This window comes from Petromyzon marinus, chromosome 21, assembly GCF_048934315.1.
Source record: "Petromyzon marinus isolate PM22_M1 ecotype Great Lakes invasive population chromosome 21, UKy_Petmar_22M1.pri1.0, whole genome shotgun sequence".
NCBI classification, from domain to species: Eukaryota; Metazoa; Chordata; class Hyperoartia; order Petromyzontiformes; family Petromyzontidae; genus Petromyzon; species Petromyzon marinus.
The window spans coordinates 8,360,003-8,377,393 of NC_133687.1; the positions used below are offsets into that span (position 1 = coordinate 8,360,003).

The 17,391-nt window shown below is 49.1% G+C and overlaps 1 protein-coding gene across 4 annotated transcripts in view; it reads right to left on the minus strand.

Annotated features, from left to right (window-relative positions):
* The window catches only part of LOC116944325 (SH3 and multiple ankyrin repeat domains protein 2-like), a 375,705-nt gene that overhangs the window by 205,632 nt on the left and 152,682 nt on the right, over window positions 1-17,391 (minus strand). For all 4 annotated transcript variants that reach the window (XR_012942522.1, XM_076068527.1, XM_076068526.1 and 1 more), the window contains exons 10-11: window positions 7,564-7,660; window positions 3,335-3,546 (exon numbers count right to left, since the gene is read on the minus strand). Coding sequence is in view for 3 of the 4 variants with exons in the window: in XM_076068527.1 (XP_075924642.1) it covers window positions 3,335-3,546; window positions 7,564-7,660 (309 nt within the window). In the remaining variant the exon portion in view is untranslated. The remainder of the gene's footprint in view (window positions 1-3,334; window positions 3,547-7,563; window positions 7,661-17,391) is intronic.

The window sequence follows — 17,391 nt, forward strand, 5'->3', positions numbered from 1 at the left end:
TTATACTGGAGGAATCCGATGAGTGATAAAGATATTTTTTTACATGTCCAGTAGAGGTGGGTCAGAACATTACAAAAAAAATACAAAAACACGATCGGAGTGCAAAGTATAGGAAAGGTAAGTAAATCATTTAAAAAATATATAAACAAAAAATCTACTTTTTATCTTACCAGCTACAGGCCCACTGAGCTATTCCATTATTTTTCAGAAGCGACCCGGCCACAAATGATAGCTCAACGAAAGTGGCTCATCACGTGGAAATGTATAGAACAGACAGTCAGTCCAGTGGCCTCCACCCACCCTAAGTCACACGGTTTCTCATACCGACAACACTGGCTTGTGCACATTTAATCTGCGCTTTATTAATGCACGATGCATCCTTCCACTGCCGGTAAAATGTTTACGTGAACCGAACAATTTTGCGGGCGCATATTAATTCAATTTAGCCGCTTCACCATGTCCACGCAGAGTGGTTGTTGTTATTTTTTTGTCCTTAACGCTTTGACCGTAAAGAAAAGCCTCACCCCGAGTTTTGACGACTCAATTTTGCAGGAGGGTCCTGCAAAATGTCTTCTCGAAGTGAGGGGGAGCTGGGGGGGGGGGGGGAGCAGCGACGATTTTCTGCGGCAGATTCAAATCGAGTCGTTTGCGAGTCAAAATGTTAAAAAAGTCTCCACCGGTTCGGGGAACCGTGATGCCGGCTCGCAGCAGCGGCCTGCTCTTGCGAACCGCACCATGGCGGGGAGGCGGAGGGGGGGATCTTTAACGTCCACTGTTAAACTACAAACTACGCGCGTTCCTCTTCGTCTGGTTTTAATACACCTGCGACGTGTGTGTATGTACAGTTTAGCTTCTTTCGGCGCCGTACGTAGCCAACCGTGCTAAATCGGAAGCGTGGCGGTGCGGGGGGCGGGGGGGGTAAGGACAACAAATCAGACGCAAAAAAGCAGTTCTAAAGGAGTGAGTTTTCAATCGACATTTGTCTCCCCGTGGTCCTTCCTGCTCCCCGCGTGCCCCAATCGCGACGACGCACGGTGCCAGGGTGCGTGGCCGCTCTCGTTCAGGATGCGCGTTCGCAATAGCGACGCGCCGCGGTTTGCATGGAGCTATCAGAGTAATTGTGACACCGAGGGGCTCCGAACAGGGCGCCCCCGCCCCCCACACCACGAGACCATGAGCTAGGCACACAGCTGGTGCGGCACAGTCTGGGACCGGGAGAAAATAGATCGGTGGGGATCGATCCACAGGCGTTTGAAACTGTTCACTTCGATGCGCGCTCTAGGTTGTTTCAGGGAAGAAGAAAAACCAGTGGGGGCTTAATTACAGTGTGTTGTTGACTTTGTTAATGGCCTGCGGATGGCTTTTTTTTGACGAGAAAGCATGAGGGGGGTCCTTGCGATCACTTGTCATCCGTCGTCTTTTCACGGTCGTTTTCATTTCCACCCACAACCACGGTGTTTACAACTCACACACGTTGAGGCCTGCATTGTTCTGTGGACCGTCTGAGAATCAATGAAAAAAAATCCATCAATCACAGCAGCCGGGTTTAGCGGGTGTAATCTAATTCTTTTTGGAGGCTTCTCCAGTTAGGGCTTTGATCAGATGTGCCGCTAAAATGGGGGATATTTGGCGAAAGCCCTGTGCTGAATCCATTTATGAATGTCAGAAACAGTACCACAACGCTGCAGCATTACGAGTGTATCACGTGTTAGCTGAGCCGATATATAGGAATTTCAGAACGTCGTGAAATATACCTATAGATCTCAGCAATGCAAACTGTTGCACAACCCACGAAAGGAAACACTATATTTGGTTGATACTGCATTGGCAGTGGTGCATAAGCACGGATAACAAAAACTCAACAAATTTGTCAATAACAGTGTGGCTTGAAAAGGGAAAAATGTAATATAATTCGGCGACGATTCGGTTTCTTCATAGAAAAGTAATTAGATCAGAGATTAGGAGAATGCACTTTACACCATGGGGCCTGATGAACAGTTGAACTTGTATTAAAATTAAAGTAATAACACGTTGCCGGCACATTGGATGGGTAGACCTGTTGTACCGAGGTCAATGAAGCAAACATTAGCATAATCCACTTACTGATGCTTTCCTGGGCTCAATTTTTTGTTTCGTGAGGATTAGGTAAGCTAATCACGATCGTTGGCGGGGAAGACACAACACACTCTGGACAATTTCTGCAAAAAGCGATTACTCGTGACGACAAATCGCGATAACGATGCTGCGTAACCGAACAAGTACAAATCGTGCCAGCGAGCCGGCCGCGACACACTCGCCAGAAAATCGCGTTTTGTCGTCGTCGTCCTCGTCCTCGTCGTCGTCGCTGACCACCCATAAAATTCCACGATCCCATGAGCTTTCTCGCTTTCGGAGGCCGTGCGCTCCTGGAATTCCCCCCGAGCTTACTGATTCCTTCAAGGGGCTTGCTTTTTTTTTACAAAATGTTTTCCCCATGAAATCTTGCCCTGGTGTCCACGGGGCCCCATGTCCACCACCGCAAGGCATCCGAAGAGGAGCTTGTGGCTGCGCTTCCCCGTTACAGGCGCCCCTTCGCATTGGAGCTACGGCTACCGGACTCCTGAAATAATCTTCCACACCACCGCCTTGGCTGGCAATTCAGCGTGGCGGCTAGCGCAGGATAGGATTGCCTGGTGGCGGCTCGTAGGGAAAGCTACACCCCGAGGGGCATGCACATGATGATGATGATGATCTATTAGTTTAATACAAAATAGACATGCAATTTACATATCCAAAATATGCGTTTTTTCGGTTAGATCGCGTAAATATACAAATGTGTCGTTAAACCCGCCACCACCCGACACAGGCAATTAGTAAGGTGTGTTACATAAACAGAACATGCCAATTGGCAGCTAGTACAGCACACCGGTGTGTTGGAGAGCAAATCAACAGTATTTGTGGAGAGCAAATCCATGAATTGAACAAATCCACAAATGTGTATTTTCTCTCCAACACACCGGTGTGCTGTACTAGTAACGAATTTGGCACCTTCTGTTTATGAGACAAACCTCACCAATTTAAACTTAATTTGAAGCCCTCGTAACTGCAGGAATCCACACTCTTTGGTTCTTTCGGTAAAGTTACGTAGTTAGAAAATACATTTTGCTGTGTCGGGTGTTGCCGGGTTCAGCGACACATTTATACTTACGCGATCTGAACCCAAAAAAAAAACCCCATTTTATGGGTGATATTGGTCGCGAAAGCATTACCACGTGTTCAATTTACACATCATTTGCACACGTTGACTCGGAGGCGCTCAGACCCGCGGTCGCAGCAGTTTGCCGTCGCGACTCACTGGTGGAGAAGGTGACGTGCGGGTGGTGCGCCGGCAGGACGGTGCCGATGGTCGTCGGCTGGCAGGAGATGTGGACGGTCGGCTGCGATGACGGCACGCCCTGGCCAAAGTAGTGCTGGTGGCGCAGCAGCCAGTCCGGGGGCGAGCGCGCCGCCAGGTTGCACTCGCTTGTGGCGCGGCCGAGCGCCAGCTGCTGCTGCTGGTAACTCGGCCTGAGAGAGAGAGAGCGAGAGAGAGAGAGACGAGGCGTGATAACGGCGAAACGGTCGCACTGCTCCGTTAGGAGTCCGATCGATCGATTCTTCAGCTCGCGACGCGCACGTGGTGGGGGGGGGGGGGTGGGGGGGGGGTGCTGCGTTGTCAGCAGAGGGCAGGGCAGCAAAAAAAAAACCGTTGTTGTACTGTACCGTGCTCCAACATCTATGCTCCCCACCTTCATCAACCCGGGCGGCCTAGAGTGGTAGATATGTAACTTGGGTAGACTTTGTTTTTTAAGTCTTCGGATTCTGACTAAACGGTGCGCGTCACAGACGGAGTGAATTCCAGACGACCGCAGCTGCAACACATAAGCGACGTTTGGCGCTGTTGTCTGGGTCGACAAGGAGGAATCTCGAGGCAAGATCGGAGGTTGCGAGATGCAACTTACAATGAGAATGGTGTGTGTGTGGGGGGGGGGGGGGGACAGGGAGGGTGGCCCTCATCCAGCAGTGGATTGACAACAAAGAACTGTATGTGTCCACATAGCCACCGGGCATCGATCAACGGCAACGGACGTTGCAAGCATTTTACAACGTGCCAAGCGACTTCGAAGAAAAAAAAAAACAAGTATAATTACGCGACATTTCTCACGGCCGTTGCCCTATCCGTCGCACTCGGTCGAGCGAAACCGAAAACCAATATGACATTGTTCACGTCTAATTTCCACAACAACGACACAAACCCGCAAGCCCGGGGGGCGAGAAAATAACGCGTCCCAAGTGCGCCCGAGGACGAGAATCCATCTCGCACGTGGGTGCAGCAGCACTTGACTTGGGGAAATGCGCCCGCCTTCTCCTTACGAATTTATTTGTTGTTGGTTCTTTCGGTAAAGTCACGTAGAAGGGAAACAACAAAATAATAAAAATATAAAACAATACAATTCTCACGACGTTTCGACTGTAACACAAGCAATCTTCATCACAGCAAGAAAATTTGAAAATTTCAAAGAAAATTTCAAAGAAAATTTGAAAATTTCAAATTGCTCTTTAATTTGAAAATTTCAAATTTTCTTGCTGTGGTTTTCACACCTGATGATGATTGCTTGTGTTGCAGTCGAAACGTCGTGAGAATTGTATTGTTTTATATTTTTATTATTTTATTGTTTCCCTTCTACGTGACTTTACCGAAAGAACCAAGAATATGATGATACTGTATATCGTGGTGCTCACGAGTCCATGCAGTGGGGGGGGGGGGGGGGGGGAGGGATGGTTGGTCATCGTGGCTGTGTCAGGAAATTAAACATCCGAGAGTTTAATACAGTACGTAGCGTGCTATAACCTTAAATTAGATTCTTCTTTCTTGCTTTTCTTGCCGATGCAAGCGAAGCTCACGCGTAACTGATGCTCCGACAACAGCAAAGCACTCACTTCGAAGTGAAGGAAGCCGCCCTCCCCCTCTGCAGTGGCTCTGCGATGGGATGGACGCGTCTGCAGCGTTACGATGGATACGCGATTAATCCGAACGCATATCGCCCCGACGCGGATTTTTCTTTCGCTTTTGGCCACCGTTTCGACAAAGCGTGCTGCGTACTTTGACCGGCAGCAAGACCCATTGGTGGTTGATTAACCGAACCCAGCTCTAATTTATTAGGGGAACAAATAAAGCGAGACTGGAATCAATTTGGTGAATCCCAATGCATCTCCCTCGTTGTTTATTTGATAATTTAGGCCTAGGCTACTTTACAAATTATTCAATGTAAGGTGAACCCAATAGGACTGTGAGCGTCCAATGGCAATCACAGGGTTTGAAATAAGCAATTGGTCTTGCGAGCTCCATTAGCGAGTGGCACATGTGTGTGACCTTGTTATTGTGTTCTACAGCAGTGCAGAAACATCCCGCCGGTTGTCATACTGTGGCCCCGTCGCCCCACGTCTACGCACCCTGCCTGTCACCAATCAGCGCTTAGCAGCGCGCGTGGTGAGGTATGGTCACACGGCCCCGCAGCCGCGGGCCGTGGGAAGGTCGGTCATCTGGCAGCGGAGCGACAAAAAGCGTCGGCACGCCCGGCGCTTATGTCCTTCGAGAGAAACTCGTCCCCGCCACGGAAATGTGGAATTTCCACCACCGGCTCGGTGGGGGGGGGGGGATACATTTTTTGGGCCGACACGCCGAGCCAAAGTCGGGCCCACGAGCGACGCCAAAGACGCCTCCTCTTGCGTCACAGATGTCGCCGTTTGTCATCTGCGACCGGTCACCCCCCCCCCCCACGTCCTCCTCTTCCCCCCCCCCCAAGCGCTCGAGGGCTCGGTTCGAGAGGGGAGACGGCTGTGGCGCCACGCAGCGGACGCGTAGCCCCGTCTCGACGCGCAAGCCTCCTGCGGCAAATTAGATTTGTGCTCTTCGGATTTGTGCTCTTCAAATTTGTGCTCTTCAAATTTGTGCTCTTCGGTTTGCCGGCCGACGTCCGAAGCGAGAACCGCGGCGCTCAAAGGAATGGCGCCGCCCTCCCCGTGGTTGCCCCACCTCCACCCTCGTGGTGACCCCTCCCTCGTCATCACTCCCCCCCCCATGGCCACCTCCCCCCCCCGCCCCATGGTGACCCCACCATCGTGATCCGTCGCTCAAACAAATCCCTGGAGACGCCGGTGCACGGCAGCCAAGGAGGAGCAGTGGTCCAGATGCGAACGCCGCCGCAAAAAAAGAGGTCACCCGTCATGCGGTAACGGCCCGCGATGAGTGAGTGACCGTCGGTCCCGTGCCGCGATAACCCCCCTCTCGCGGATCGCTGCGAGCGTGACGGTGAGTGCCGAACGTGACCCGCCGTCCAATCGGACGATGTCCGACGCTCCGTTCTTTCTGCCGCGAGACGGATTCTCGTCCTCGACGAGCCGCGCCAACAGCGGCAAACGAGGCACGTCGAGGGAGCTGTACGGCGTGAGCGCCAAAACACGTGCCCGCAGTTGTGGCCACCGCAGCTGGGCACGAGGTCGCGAGGCTTGGCGAGGTTCGGTGAGGTTGGGTGTTCAGTTCGGTGAGGTGTCGGTGAGACCCGGTGAGGTTGGGAGAGGTTCAGTGAGGTTAGGCGAGGTTCGGTGAGGTGTCGGTGAGACCCGGTGAGGTTGGGTGAGGTTCAGTGAGGTTAGGCGAGGTTCGGTGAGGTGTCGGTGAGACCCGGTGAGGTTGGGTGAGGTTCAGTGAGGTTAGGTGAGGTTTGGTGAGGTGTCGGTGAGACCCGGTGAGGTTGGGAGAGGTTCAGTGAGGTTAGGTGAGGTTCGGTGAGGTGTCGGTGAGACCCGGTGAGGTTGGGAGAGGTTCAGTGAGGTTTGGTGAGGTGTCGGCGATGTCCGGTGAGGTTCAGTGAGGTTAAGTGAGGTTGAGTGAGGTGGAGTGAGGTGGAGTGAGGTAGAGTGAGGTTCAGTGAGGCTCAGTGAGGTGGAGTGAGGTGGAGTGAGGTAGAGTGAGGTTCAGTGAGGTTCAGTGAGGTGGAGTGAGGTGGAGTGAGGTAGAGTGAGGTTCAGTGAGGTTCAGTGAGGTGGAGTGAGGTGGAGTGAGGTAGAGTGAGGTTCAGTGAGGTTCAGTGAGGTAGAGTGAGGTTCAATGAGGTTCAGTGAGGTGGAGTGAGGTGGAGTGAGGTTCAGTGAGTTGGAGTGAGGTGGAGTGAGGTGGAGTGAGGTTCAGTGAGGTTGAGTGAGGTAGAGTGAGGTTCAGTGAGGTTCAGTGAAGTGGAGTGAGGTTCAGTGAGGTTGAGTGAGGTAGAGTGAGGTTCAGTGAGGTTCAGTGAGGTAGAGTGAGGTTCAGTGAGGTTCAGTGAGGTGGAGTGAGGTTCAGTGAGGTTTAGTCAGGTGGAGTGAGGTTGAGTGAGGTGGAGTGAGGTGGAGTGAGGTTGAGTGAGGTTGAGTGAGGTGGAGTGAGGTACAGTGAGGTTCAGTGAGGTTCAGTGAGGTTCAGTGAGGTTCAGTGAGGTGGAGTGAGGTTCAGTGAGGTGGAGTGAGGTGAAGTGAGGTGGAGTGAAGTTCAGTGAGCCCCGGTACCTGGTGGCAGTGATCCCGCCACTCTGGGGCTGGGGGCCAGACGCCGGGAAGAAGTAGGAGCGGCGACGCGAGTAGCTGGGCACCTCTTGGAACGGCACTGGGGGGGGGCAAAGCACGGGAAAACAGTGGTCACGCACCTCCGACTAGCACGGCTGGCTCTACGTACGGCGCGAAAGAAGTCCAACGCACGACGGACGTGACAAACCCGCCGCCGTCAGGCAACGTCATCGGAGGGGGTCGGGCGTGGGTGGGGGGGGGGAGGGGTTAGCAACGGGATCGCGGCAGAAGGACGATCGGAACGACCATCGCGGAGGTGGCGGTGCCACCGAGCCACGGGCAGACCTCCCGCCGCCCTGCGAGCTCTCGCCGCCGGCATCACAGCCACCTGGTGTCGGGGCCTTCTACTCGGGGCGTCAAGCCTCTGGGCGCACATCGCGACGCTTCCCCCCCCCATCCCATTGCCCTCCTGTTGAAGTGTCATTTGTGGTGGCCTGGTCGCTTTTGAGCGGGAGGTTGATACCTCGGTGGGCTTTGTCTGGCAGGATGGGGTTGGTCGAGTGTTGTATTTGCACGTGCTTGGGTGATTTGTTTAATCCTTCTTGTACTTTGCACTCCTGTCGTGTTGTTTTGTGTTGTTTGTTTGTTGTGACGTTCGCATCCGCACCAACTGGACATCTGTGAAAAAGAGCTTCATAGCTCATCGGATTCCTCCAGTGCAAATAATATTCTGATATAGTATATTTGTATTTCTCCTCCCCATTTTACACCCGTGACGCTTTTTCCGTCATCGTTTTTTTTCCCGAGCTCCCAGATCGCTTCACCCTATCCTGCGATCAGACGCCCTATTTTTTTTTCCCGCAGTGCGGAGGCAAAGCAAGGAGGTCGTTGTTGTTATTTTTTTAGGAGGGCCGTTCGCAGTCAAGATTGACGTCGCTCCACGCCTAATAACCCTGGGATAGAGCGATTGGCAAGGGGCTGCCGGGGGTATGACTCTGTCACGAAACGAAGTGGAATTTCCCAAAGTGACGGGATCATCGATACGTCAGTTTCCCAGCAATTTCCCAGCAGACAATGCGACGTTGGTTTCAATGCACGTACGTAGTGCGTGTGCGTTGAGCTTCTTTCGCACCGTACGTAGGCAACCGTGCCAATCGGAGGTGGGTTGGAAGGACGACAAACTAAACACAAAAAGCAGTTCTCAAGAAATCAATGTGGGCATGTGGTTGGAACAGCGTAGGGACAATTTGCCCAACGTTGATCCAACGTTCCATCTGTTCCGGGCTGTAACTGTATTTCACATTTTAATCATTTTTATTTTGTGCCGTGCTGCATTTCAAGTATGAATAAAGACTGCTTGAAAGGTATTTGACTGCCGTTTACTCACCACAAGCCTGCTGCGAGTCTTTATAATCAATACATTCCACAGCAAAAGACTGATGATATTGATGATGCATGCAATGATGACGATGACCACTTCATTGCATTTATTGGTATGGAGGGGGCCCCGTGGGGCTTGGGAGCCATGGTGGCTCGGAGATGTTAACTACCTCGCCTCGTATACAGGAGGTCGCGGGTTTGATCCCGACCCTGACGCCTGCTGCTGTATATTTGTAGTTTATTGTATTTGACCGCAATAAATGTCCACTTCGTCGAGCCATCATTTCTGATAGCAACATCGCTTCTGAAAAAGAGCTACATAGCTCAGTGGGCCTTACCCCGGTGAAGTTTAGTTTACTCGCGCTACTTCCCAGACTGCTCTGGGGCAGCCCCGCACGGTTGCCCCATGGCTTTCCCGAGGTATCGCTGCCACCCCGGGACTGGAGATGATAGCACACTGTCTCTAGACCACCGGGCGGTGAGGTCGGGGCTCTCTTGGGAATCGCTGGGGCCGGGCACCCCGGTAATATCGGACCTTCTCTGCGACTCACTGGCGCTTGACCGCAGCGGTAGCAGATGCTTCCCCCTGGGCGGATGGCGGGGTCGGAGGTCGTCGCGATCGGTACCGCAGAGGGCCTTGGTGTCAAAAGCCTGGTGGTTCTGACACCAATGCGATCAAAGTGGCGATCACCTCCGTTTATTTAAAAAAAAAATACCCACCGCCGCTTTCTTTGCAATGCCATCTCCATTTAACTCCCCCCCCCCCCTCCTGTTTAGCCATTCACCGTTCACGTGAGTGTTGCGTTTTGTAGTACGCATGTAGTGCATGTGTATGTTGAACTTCTTTCGCACAGTACGTAGCCAACCGTGCTAATCGGAGGTGTCGGTGGGGGTGGTGTGAGGCTGGCGCCCCTTCACCCAATAGTTTTGTTTTTTGTCTCCATCGTTGGCCGAGGGTCATCCGTGGAAAAGACACCCGGAGCCTCAGCGGGTTCTCACCATTCTGGCAAATTGCCCGATGAAGCTGGATGTAATTACCAGCGAAACGTCGTACTCAAATTTTAAATGATGTTGATTCACTCTTCAACACACCGGTGGGCTAAAGTAGTGAACTATTTGTCCTTTGTAAACGTGACACATTTTTTGCTGTTTGGCCGTGTCGGGTGGTGGAGGGTTACGACACATTTATAAATAACGCGATCTAACCCAAAAACCTTCATTATGAACTAACACCTCTGCCAAGCAACATACCAATGGCGTGGAAGAGTAGGCCAAAACACCCTCTGGCAGAGCTCTCTAAAGTTGGCATTAGCAGTCAGATTTCAGGGTGGCACCTTCAACTTATAACCTCGTTGTTGTTGTTTGACGCACACCATCGTCATCGTAATATATACAATGGCAAGCATGTTTTGTCTCCTCTGTTAACATTGGGTTGTTCCATCGCATTGCACATGTGTGCACCGTGCACGTCTACACACGTACAACACGCAACACGCTCACCAACAGCGCGACAACGGTATTTACAAATTACAATGTTACTATTTACCAGCTTTCCTGCTAATCACAGGCTGCATTTACAGATGTTCTGGATTACTATCACAATGCTACCCCCCCCCCCCCCCCCCCGCCCATCTCCCTTGAGGAACCTAGAACCGGCTATGATTACAAGCTCAACTTCTGGCGAATGTCACACCCTGAGCTTCAATCTCAGACTGCCTGTTCACAAATACGAACGTCATGCATATGTATTGTTTTACTATGCTCCCGGAAAGGTTTACTGTCAGTTTAAGATGAATGAAACCACCGATTTACATAGGTCACGTATCGTTTTAAATATGCAGACATTCCAATTCCACTTTCCGTGCACAAAACAGATATGTTTTGAATTCTTGGCTATTTTCGCTTCATTTTAAGATTCTTCTGAACAGGGTTTTTTTTTTTTACTGGTCCATGTGTATAGTTTGTATGAGCCTCTGATGTTGGGTTCAGTACTATCAATGCACTACTTTGTTCTTTTGTTCTGACTGGCCGATATCCATGGCTTATGAGATGTTTGTGCTCATCGTGTATCCGCAAACGTGTTGAATCTTTCCGACGTTGCAAATATCGTTGGCAGTACATTGTCACTGACGTCTGTTGCGTCTCAAATCTCAACGTGTGTCATTGTGACTCCAACAGTGTTGGCATTTTGATGGATCAGATGGACCCCAAGGCCAGGTATCGATATCGATTACAATATCTGCAGGAATCACCCACTAGTGATCTCGACAATTACCTCTATAGTTGCCTGTAATAACAATACCAATAATGTAATATGTAACACAATAATTCACAAACATAAATGACCGTGACTCTGATGTGGGGTGCCAAGCTCAGTGTCACTGGAACGTCGTGGCTCCAACCTCAGTTTCAGCTCCAATGTTTAGTTTTGTACAGCGTCAATTTAGAATTAAAGCTTTCGTGACTGCATAAATTACTCATTGTTTTTTTCGGTAAAGTCACGTATGTAGAAATACCATAAAATTATATTAAAATAAATCAATGACGACGTTTCGACCGCAACACCCCCCCCCGCCTCTGCTGCCGTGCCTTCTCTCTCCGGCCCCTCCACCCACCTCTACTTCTTATTTAAGGCCTCTGTCTGTTCATCCCTCCGGCCCTTTTTCTTTTTCCTTGCTTCTCTGTCCGTCTTTCCTCTCCTTGCGTCTTGGTGTCCCTGTATATGTATTTCTGCTGACTTGTACCTCGTATTTGTTCACTCTGTCTCTGCTGGTATGTTCAATCCAGAGGATGAACACGGAATTTAGCACTCTTCTGAAATTCGTGGTCCGCCAGGCAAGTGTCTAACTGTGTTGTTGGCCTGACTGGTTTTGCATCACGTAATTTTTTCTTAGGTTTGTTGAATTCTCGTCTCTCATCTTCTTGTTGTATTTACCTCCGTGCAGTTTGGCGCTCTCTATGCGTTGCGTTGATGTCACCCTATGCGCTCCCTCGCTATTTGTTTTTTACACCTGATGAAGATCGCTTGTGTTGCGGTCGAAACGTCGTGATTGATTTATTTTAATATAATTTTATGGTATTTCTACATACGTGACTTTACCGAAAAAAACAATGAGTTGTACAGCGTCCTTCGTGCAAATTGCATATCACATCGCAATCCACCGGTCCAACGGCCTTCTGGGAGTGCATTATTTCAGCAGCATTGATACAGCGCAAGCAAACACGCTGGATGGGACTCGTTTCGACATGCGGCGTCTCGTCAACAGAGTCAGGCCCGCCTCAATCAATGCTAGTAAGCTGCCAGATGTTAGAGGCAAGGACCCTCTCTTTTTAAGGAATACACCCATACGTAAGGTCTATCCATTAGATGTCACCAGATTTAGGGTAAAGGTCACGGTGATAAACAGAGCGACTCTCGTTAGGAATAAAGCACGAGGCAGATTGGGGGGGGGGGGAGTGTCTGAGCTGTCCTGAGCTCCGCTAAAAGTGGACGTATAAATCACTGTCACGTGATCAAGCAAGGGTGTGAAGATGGACGTGACGAGATGATCTGTGCCGCCATGGTAGGGAAATGTTATCTGCGTGTCCCGGTATACAGGAGGTCGTGGGTTCGAGATCCTGACCCTGTATATTTGGAGTCCGCGTGTTCTCCCCGTGGTGGTGTGGATTTTTCTCGGGGTCCTCCGGTTTTTCCTTCCACATTTAGAATCAACGTGCGCTCAGAGCACTTGGTTGTTATAAATGTCCACGTGGTAAGCCACTTCGTTGTGGCTTATCACGCTTCTGAAAAAGAGCCACACAGCTCAGTGGGCCTTAGGCGATATAAAATAAAATAAAAATTTGTAATCAGAAATTAGATTTATATCTCAGCATGCATTGGTGTGAATAGGAAGGATGCTATGTGCATAACGGAACAATTGCCGATTGGCCTGGATTTTGCTTTTGCGAAATGCAAATGTCAGAGAGGGTCAACGATTCTCTGCGTTCAGTGTCACCGTTCATTCAAATGGGTGAAAGCGATCACCTCTGTCCAGCATACTTAGCCGGATGGGAACCAATTACTGGACTGTTACAAATTATAACGCGAAGTGTCTGACAGAGTAACGCATGCGAGTGCAGTGCAGTAGAGCTAAGGGGTGCAAGCGCGTTTGAGTTTTTTTGTTTGTTGAAAAGTCACGTGACTTCCAAAGTCACGGCGTGTGACGGTCGGGCACGTGGAAAGTTGCCCAACGGTTGCCTCGGTTCCTGATGAAAGTGTCCGCGTTTTTCGCACGCTGGGACCTCGGCCTCGCGCCCCGTGATAACTTGCGCCCGCACAGCGCAGTCAGACTGCTCACGGACGTGGGAAGCGTGGGCCTCCGTCGCAACAAAGAATTTCACCTGAAAAGTGCAATACCCACCCCGAGCGCACTGGCAGAAGTCGCTCATTTGACAGCCCGTTGCTAATTTCCTCTCCTAGCGCGTGCCCTTTGACGGCGGAAACATTGCAATGAGTGAGTATAAATGTTTAACTTGACAGATGGTAGGTCATTAAGTAAAAAAAAAACAACCCACTAAATCCTCGTTCAACTTTAGCGGCTACAGCTTTCATCTTTGTGGTGCATTAATCAGCCGAAATTTTAAGACGTCTTCCGTTTACTTATCAAATTAACATAATACAAATGTAATAGATTTTTTTTTAATCTGTTGGTTTTTTTTTAATTGTCACATTGTCTTCAACTGGTCTGTTCTAACGGTGTGCTGTCATTAATGCCATTGTTCCACTGACCTCATTTTAATCTTTGCTTTTAGGGATTTCGACTTATTTTTTTCTGCCGGGGTAATTTGCCACCCATTAATTTTATGGGAATTTAAATACATACCTCTGGCTCGCGGGAAAAAAAGCTTCATGCCTAAAGGCCAGCAACTACATTTAACCTATAAGGCTATGGAACACCTTGCCACTTGAAATCAGGTAATCGGAGTCGGTAGATATATTTAAGCCCGCTTTGAAAACTCCTTAAAGTGGCCTTCCCAATTGAGTTTGGTCGGTTGCCCTGGTTCTGCTTTTGTTTCCTGATTTTCATGCATTGCGCATTGTGATCCTAGGATGGAATGCGCATTATACATTCGAATTATTATATTTGCATGCTGTCCGCACAACGGCAACGCAGACCCTTTCGGCGCCGATGAATGTACCCAATCTAGTGACGAACGCGTGAGTGTGAATTTCCATGAATCGGTTGGATTACCCACATGAATACCTTCGGACGGTCGAGTGAAAGTGAAATTTTCCCGTTCAAATGAGCAACGAGGCAACGGCCATCATCTCTAAGGTTTGCAGCCCTAAGCCGAGTGGCAGAAAATCCACATTCCTATGGCGGGGGCGAGTCTATCTTTCTCACAAATCGGTACACATTTTTTCGACCCTCGAGAAATTATTGGCTGAGTCAACCACCCCCAGCCAGCATTGGAACTCGCAACCTTTCCGATTGCGAGCCACTGGCTCCGCCGCTGAGCAACCTGGCCGGTTTATGACATGAAGAGTGAAAAATCAAACGTTTGGTAGAGGTCCATTTAAACTTCACGGATCACTGCGGCACTTTGACAACATTAAGCCGAATGAGGCATAAGGATGCGGATTGGGCCTCCGTCTGCCCGGGCGGTTGTCACCAAACAGCATACCGCGCACATTCACCGGCAGATGCTGACTGAGCGTTTGCCTCGATTGTGGGACGGGATGCGAGCGATGTGTCCTTGCGATGTCTAAATCGCGTCTCTCCCCAAGTTAATGTGGCTGCATATTTTATTTTTAAATATATATTTTTTATATATATTTGTTTAAAGCTTCAGTATCCCAGCAAGAGGACGTTCCCTTTTGGTGGGGAGATGCAACTTCAGTTCAGTCACAATTCACACCATCGAAATCTATCAGGCGATAGCTCTCAGGTCCACGTATAATGCGTGTATGTGTGTTGAACTTCTTTCGCACCGTACGCAAACCAACCATGCTCATCGGAGGTGCGGGGGAAGGACAACAAGCTAAATACAAAAGGAGTGCCAGAGAAGTAAGTTTTAAATTTAGATTTAAAAGTGATTTCATAAATATCTGAAGAGCGTTCCAGACAGCCGCAGAAGCGCATCTGAAGCCGCGCGATGCAGGGTTAGGATGGTTAAAATACGTAAAGGGTGAGTGTTAGTCTTAGACTACCGTGGGAGATTTGAAAAAAAGAGCAGTGAGAGAATAAAATCAAATAGAGTCGGTGGTTGCATACAGAGCGCAGTAAAAGTAAAATAAAGAGCGAGGGAGCGCGCAAAATAGAGGGGAAAATAAGCAGAGACAGCGATAACAGCGGCAGAAGCGACAAAAATCAAAGTGTAACACCTAGGAGGCTTTCGCGGCCAATATCATCCACAATAGAGGGTTTTTTTTAGGTTAGATCGCGTAATTATATAAGTGTGTCGTTCAAACCCGCCGCCACCCGACACAGCCAACTAGTAAGGTTCGTCACGTAAACAGAACGTGGCCAATTCGTCACGAGTACAGTAACACCGCTTGTGTGTTGGAGAGCAAAGCCTCACTAGTTGGCTCTGTTGGGTGGTGGCGGGGTTTTAACGACACATTGAGATATTTACGCGATCTAACCCAGAAAAAAAAACCCCCCTCTATTGTGAACAATTACAATAATAACAATAGTAGTAGAAATGACATTTGACCTTCGTGTCTCAGAGTCATTGCAAGGCATCGTCGGGACGCAAAGGGCATCGCGTATCCTACACCTCGTACCGCACGCCGTGGTGACGGGGCGCTCAAGTCGCTTACGAGGCACGTGACGAGGCCCTGGCCCCTACTGGCACGGCCGTTCTCACGCCAGCGTGGGCTGAGGGCATCGTGATGAGCTGACATCGCATCAGCAGCACTCCCCCCCCCCCCCTCTTCGTCCCAGCTCACGGATCCTTGATTATCGAGTGGCACTTTGACGGGCCTGGGGCAGATCTGCGATAAGCGTGCTCAAAATCTGGAGGATTTTTTTTTCAAGCAATCTTTGTGTAAATCGGCCCATCCACGACAGGGCGTTTTCATTTTTACACGGTTTTTATTAACTCACTCTGTCTGTTGTTGTTGTCGTTGTTGTATCTTCAAATCTTGTAGCTCAATTTTAACCCACTTCCCAATGTGGTATCGACTGCAAACTTGGTATGCTTATGTCATACTGATGACAATACTATATTCTATCATAAAAAGACGTATTTTTAAACATTATTTTTTATATGTTATGTTTCGGCTTTGGTCTAATTGTCCACGCTCAACTGACGTTGGCTGTAATTGACCAAGGGCCCCTTACGTTGTGGCAAGCTTCGGGGCCACTTCCTGGAGTCATGGAGTTCTGCCATTACTAGTACATTTCATTTAAGCGTGTTTTTAAAAAAAGTATTTTTAAACTATTATGTATTTTTCCTTTAGACATCTACCAGAGGAGTCGCTTGATCACGGGCCGAGACATCGGCTGAGTAAATGGAACAAGATGATCAGACAGCCGATTTTGATGTTGTTAATAACTCTCTGGATTTGTGGGGAACTTAAGTAGGAATAAAACTATTGTAAGTATGGGGAATGTAACCATCTGTAAACAGGGTAACATTGAATCGACGTAATAACCTCCGATTAAAATCGTCGACAAAAAAAGGGTTTGAGCCTCAGTATTGTTGGCATTGTCTGCCAAGTATTCAAAAGCTACTCCTACCAACGTAATGTCTGATAGGAAGGCACCACGCGGTATCTCTACAACGTCCATGGCATCGGTTGTGGAGCATTTTGAAATTAACGAAATAAATAAGCCGGCAAATTCGGCTCTTTCCCAATAATCTATCCCTCCATGTAAAAAAATGAACATTAAATTTTTTTTTAACTTATGCAACCCAGAGGTATAACATTATAGTGTCTTGATTATTTATTTTGTTACAGCATCTTTGGAATTCTACAGTCCCTGATTTCTCGAGACATTATTGCATTACGATTATTTAGATTATTTGGGTGCAATGCATTTCCACGTGATAGTAAGCCACTTTATTGAGCTCTCATTTGTGGCCAGGTTGCTTCTGAAAAAGGCACAAAAAGCTCAGCGGGCTTCATCTGGTAATGTAAAAAATAGTAAAAAAAAATAATCATAATTTGTATGTTTTTAGTTATTTGCTTACCTTTCCTATACATTGTACTCACATCGTGTTTGTGTGCTGTTTGTTCCTGTCACGTTCTGACCCCGTGCCCCAACTGGACATCTGTGGAAAAGAGCTTCATAGCTAATCGGATTCCTCCTGCGGCATAAATAAAGATTCTGAGTGCGAGACATTCACGTCAAATATACTCGAGCTCAATCTTGATTTGAGCTCGCGTTGCGCAGTGCAACGTGAAGATGGGCTTTTGTTCTGATGCGGAGTCTATTAAATTGTGCCAGTTCTGGAGGTGGTCAA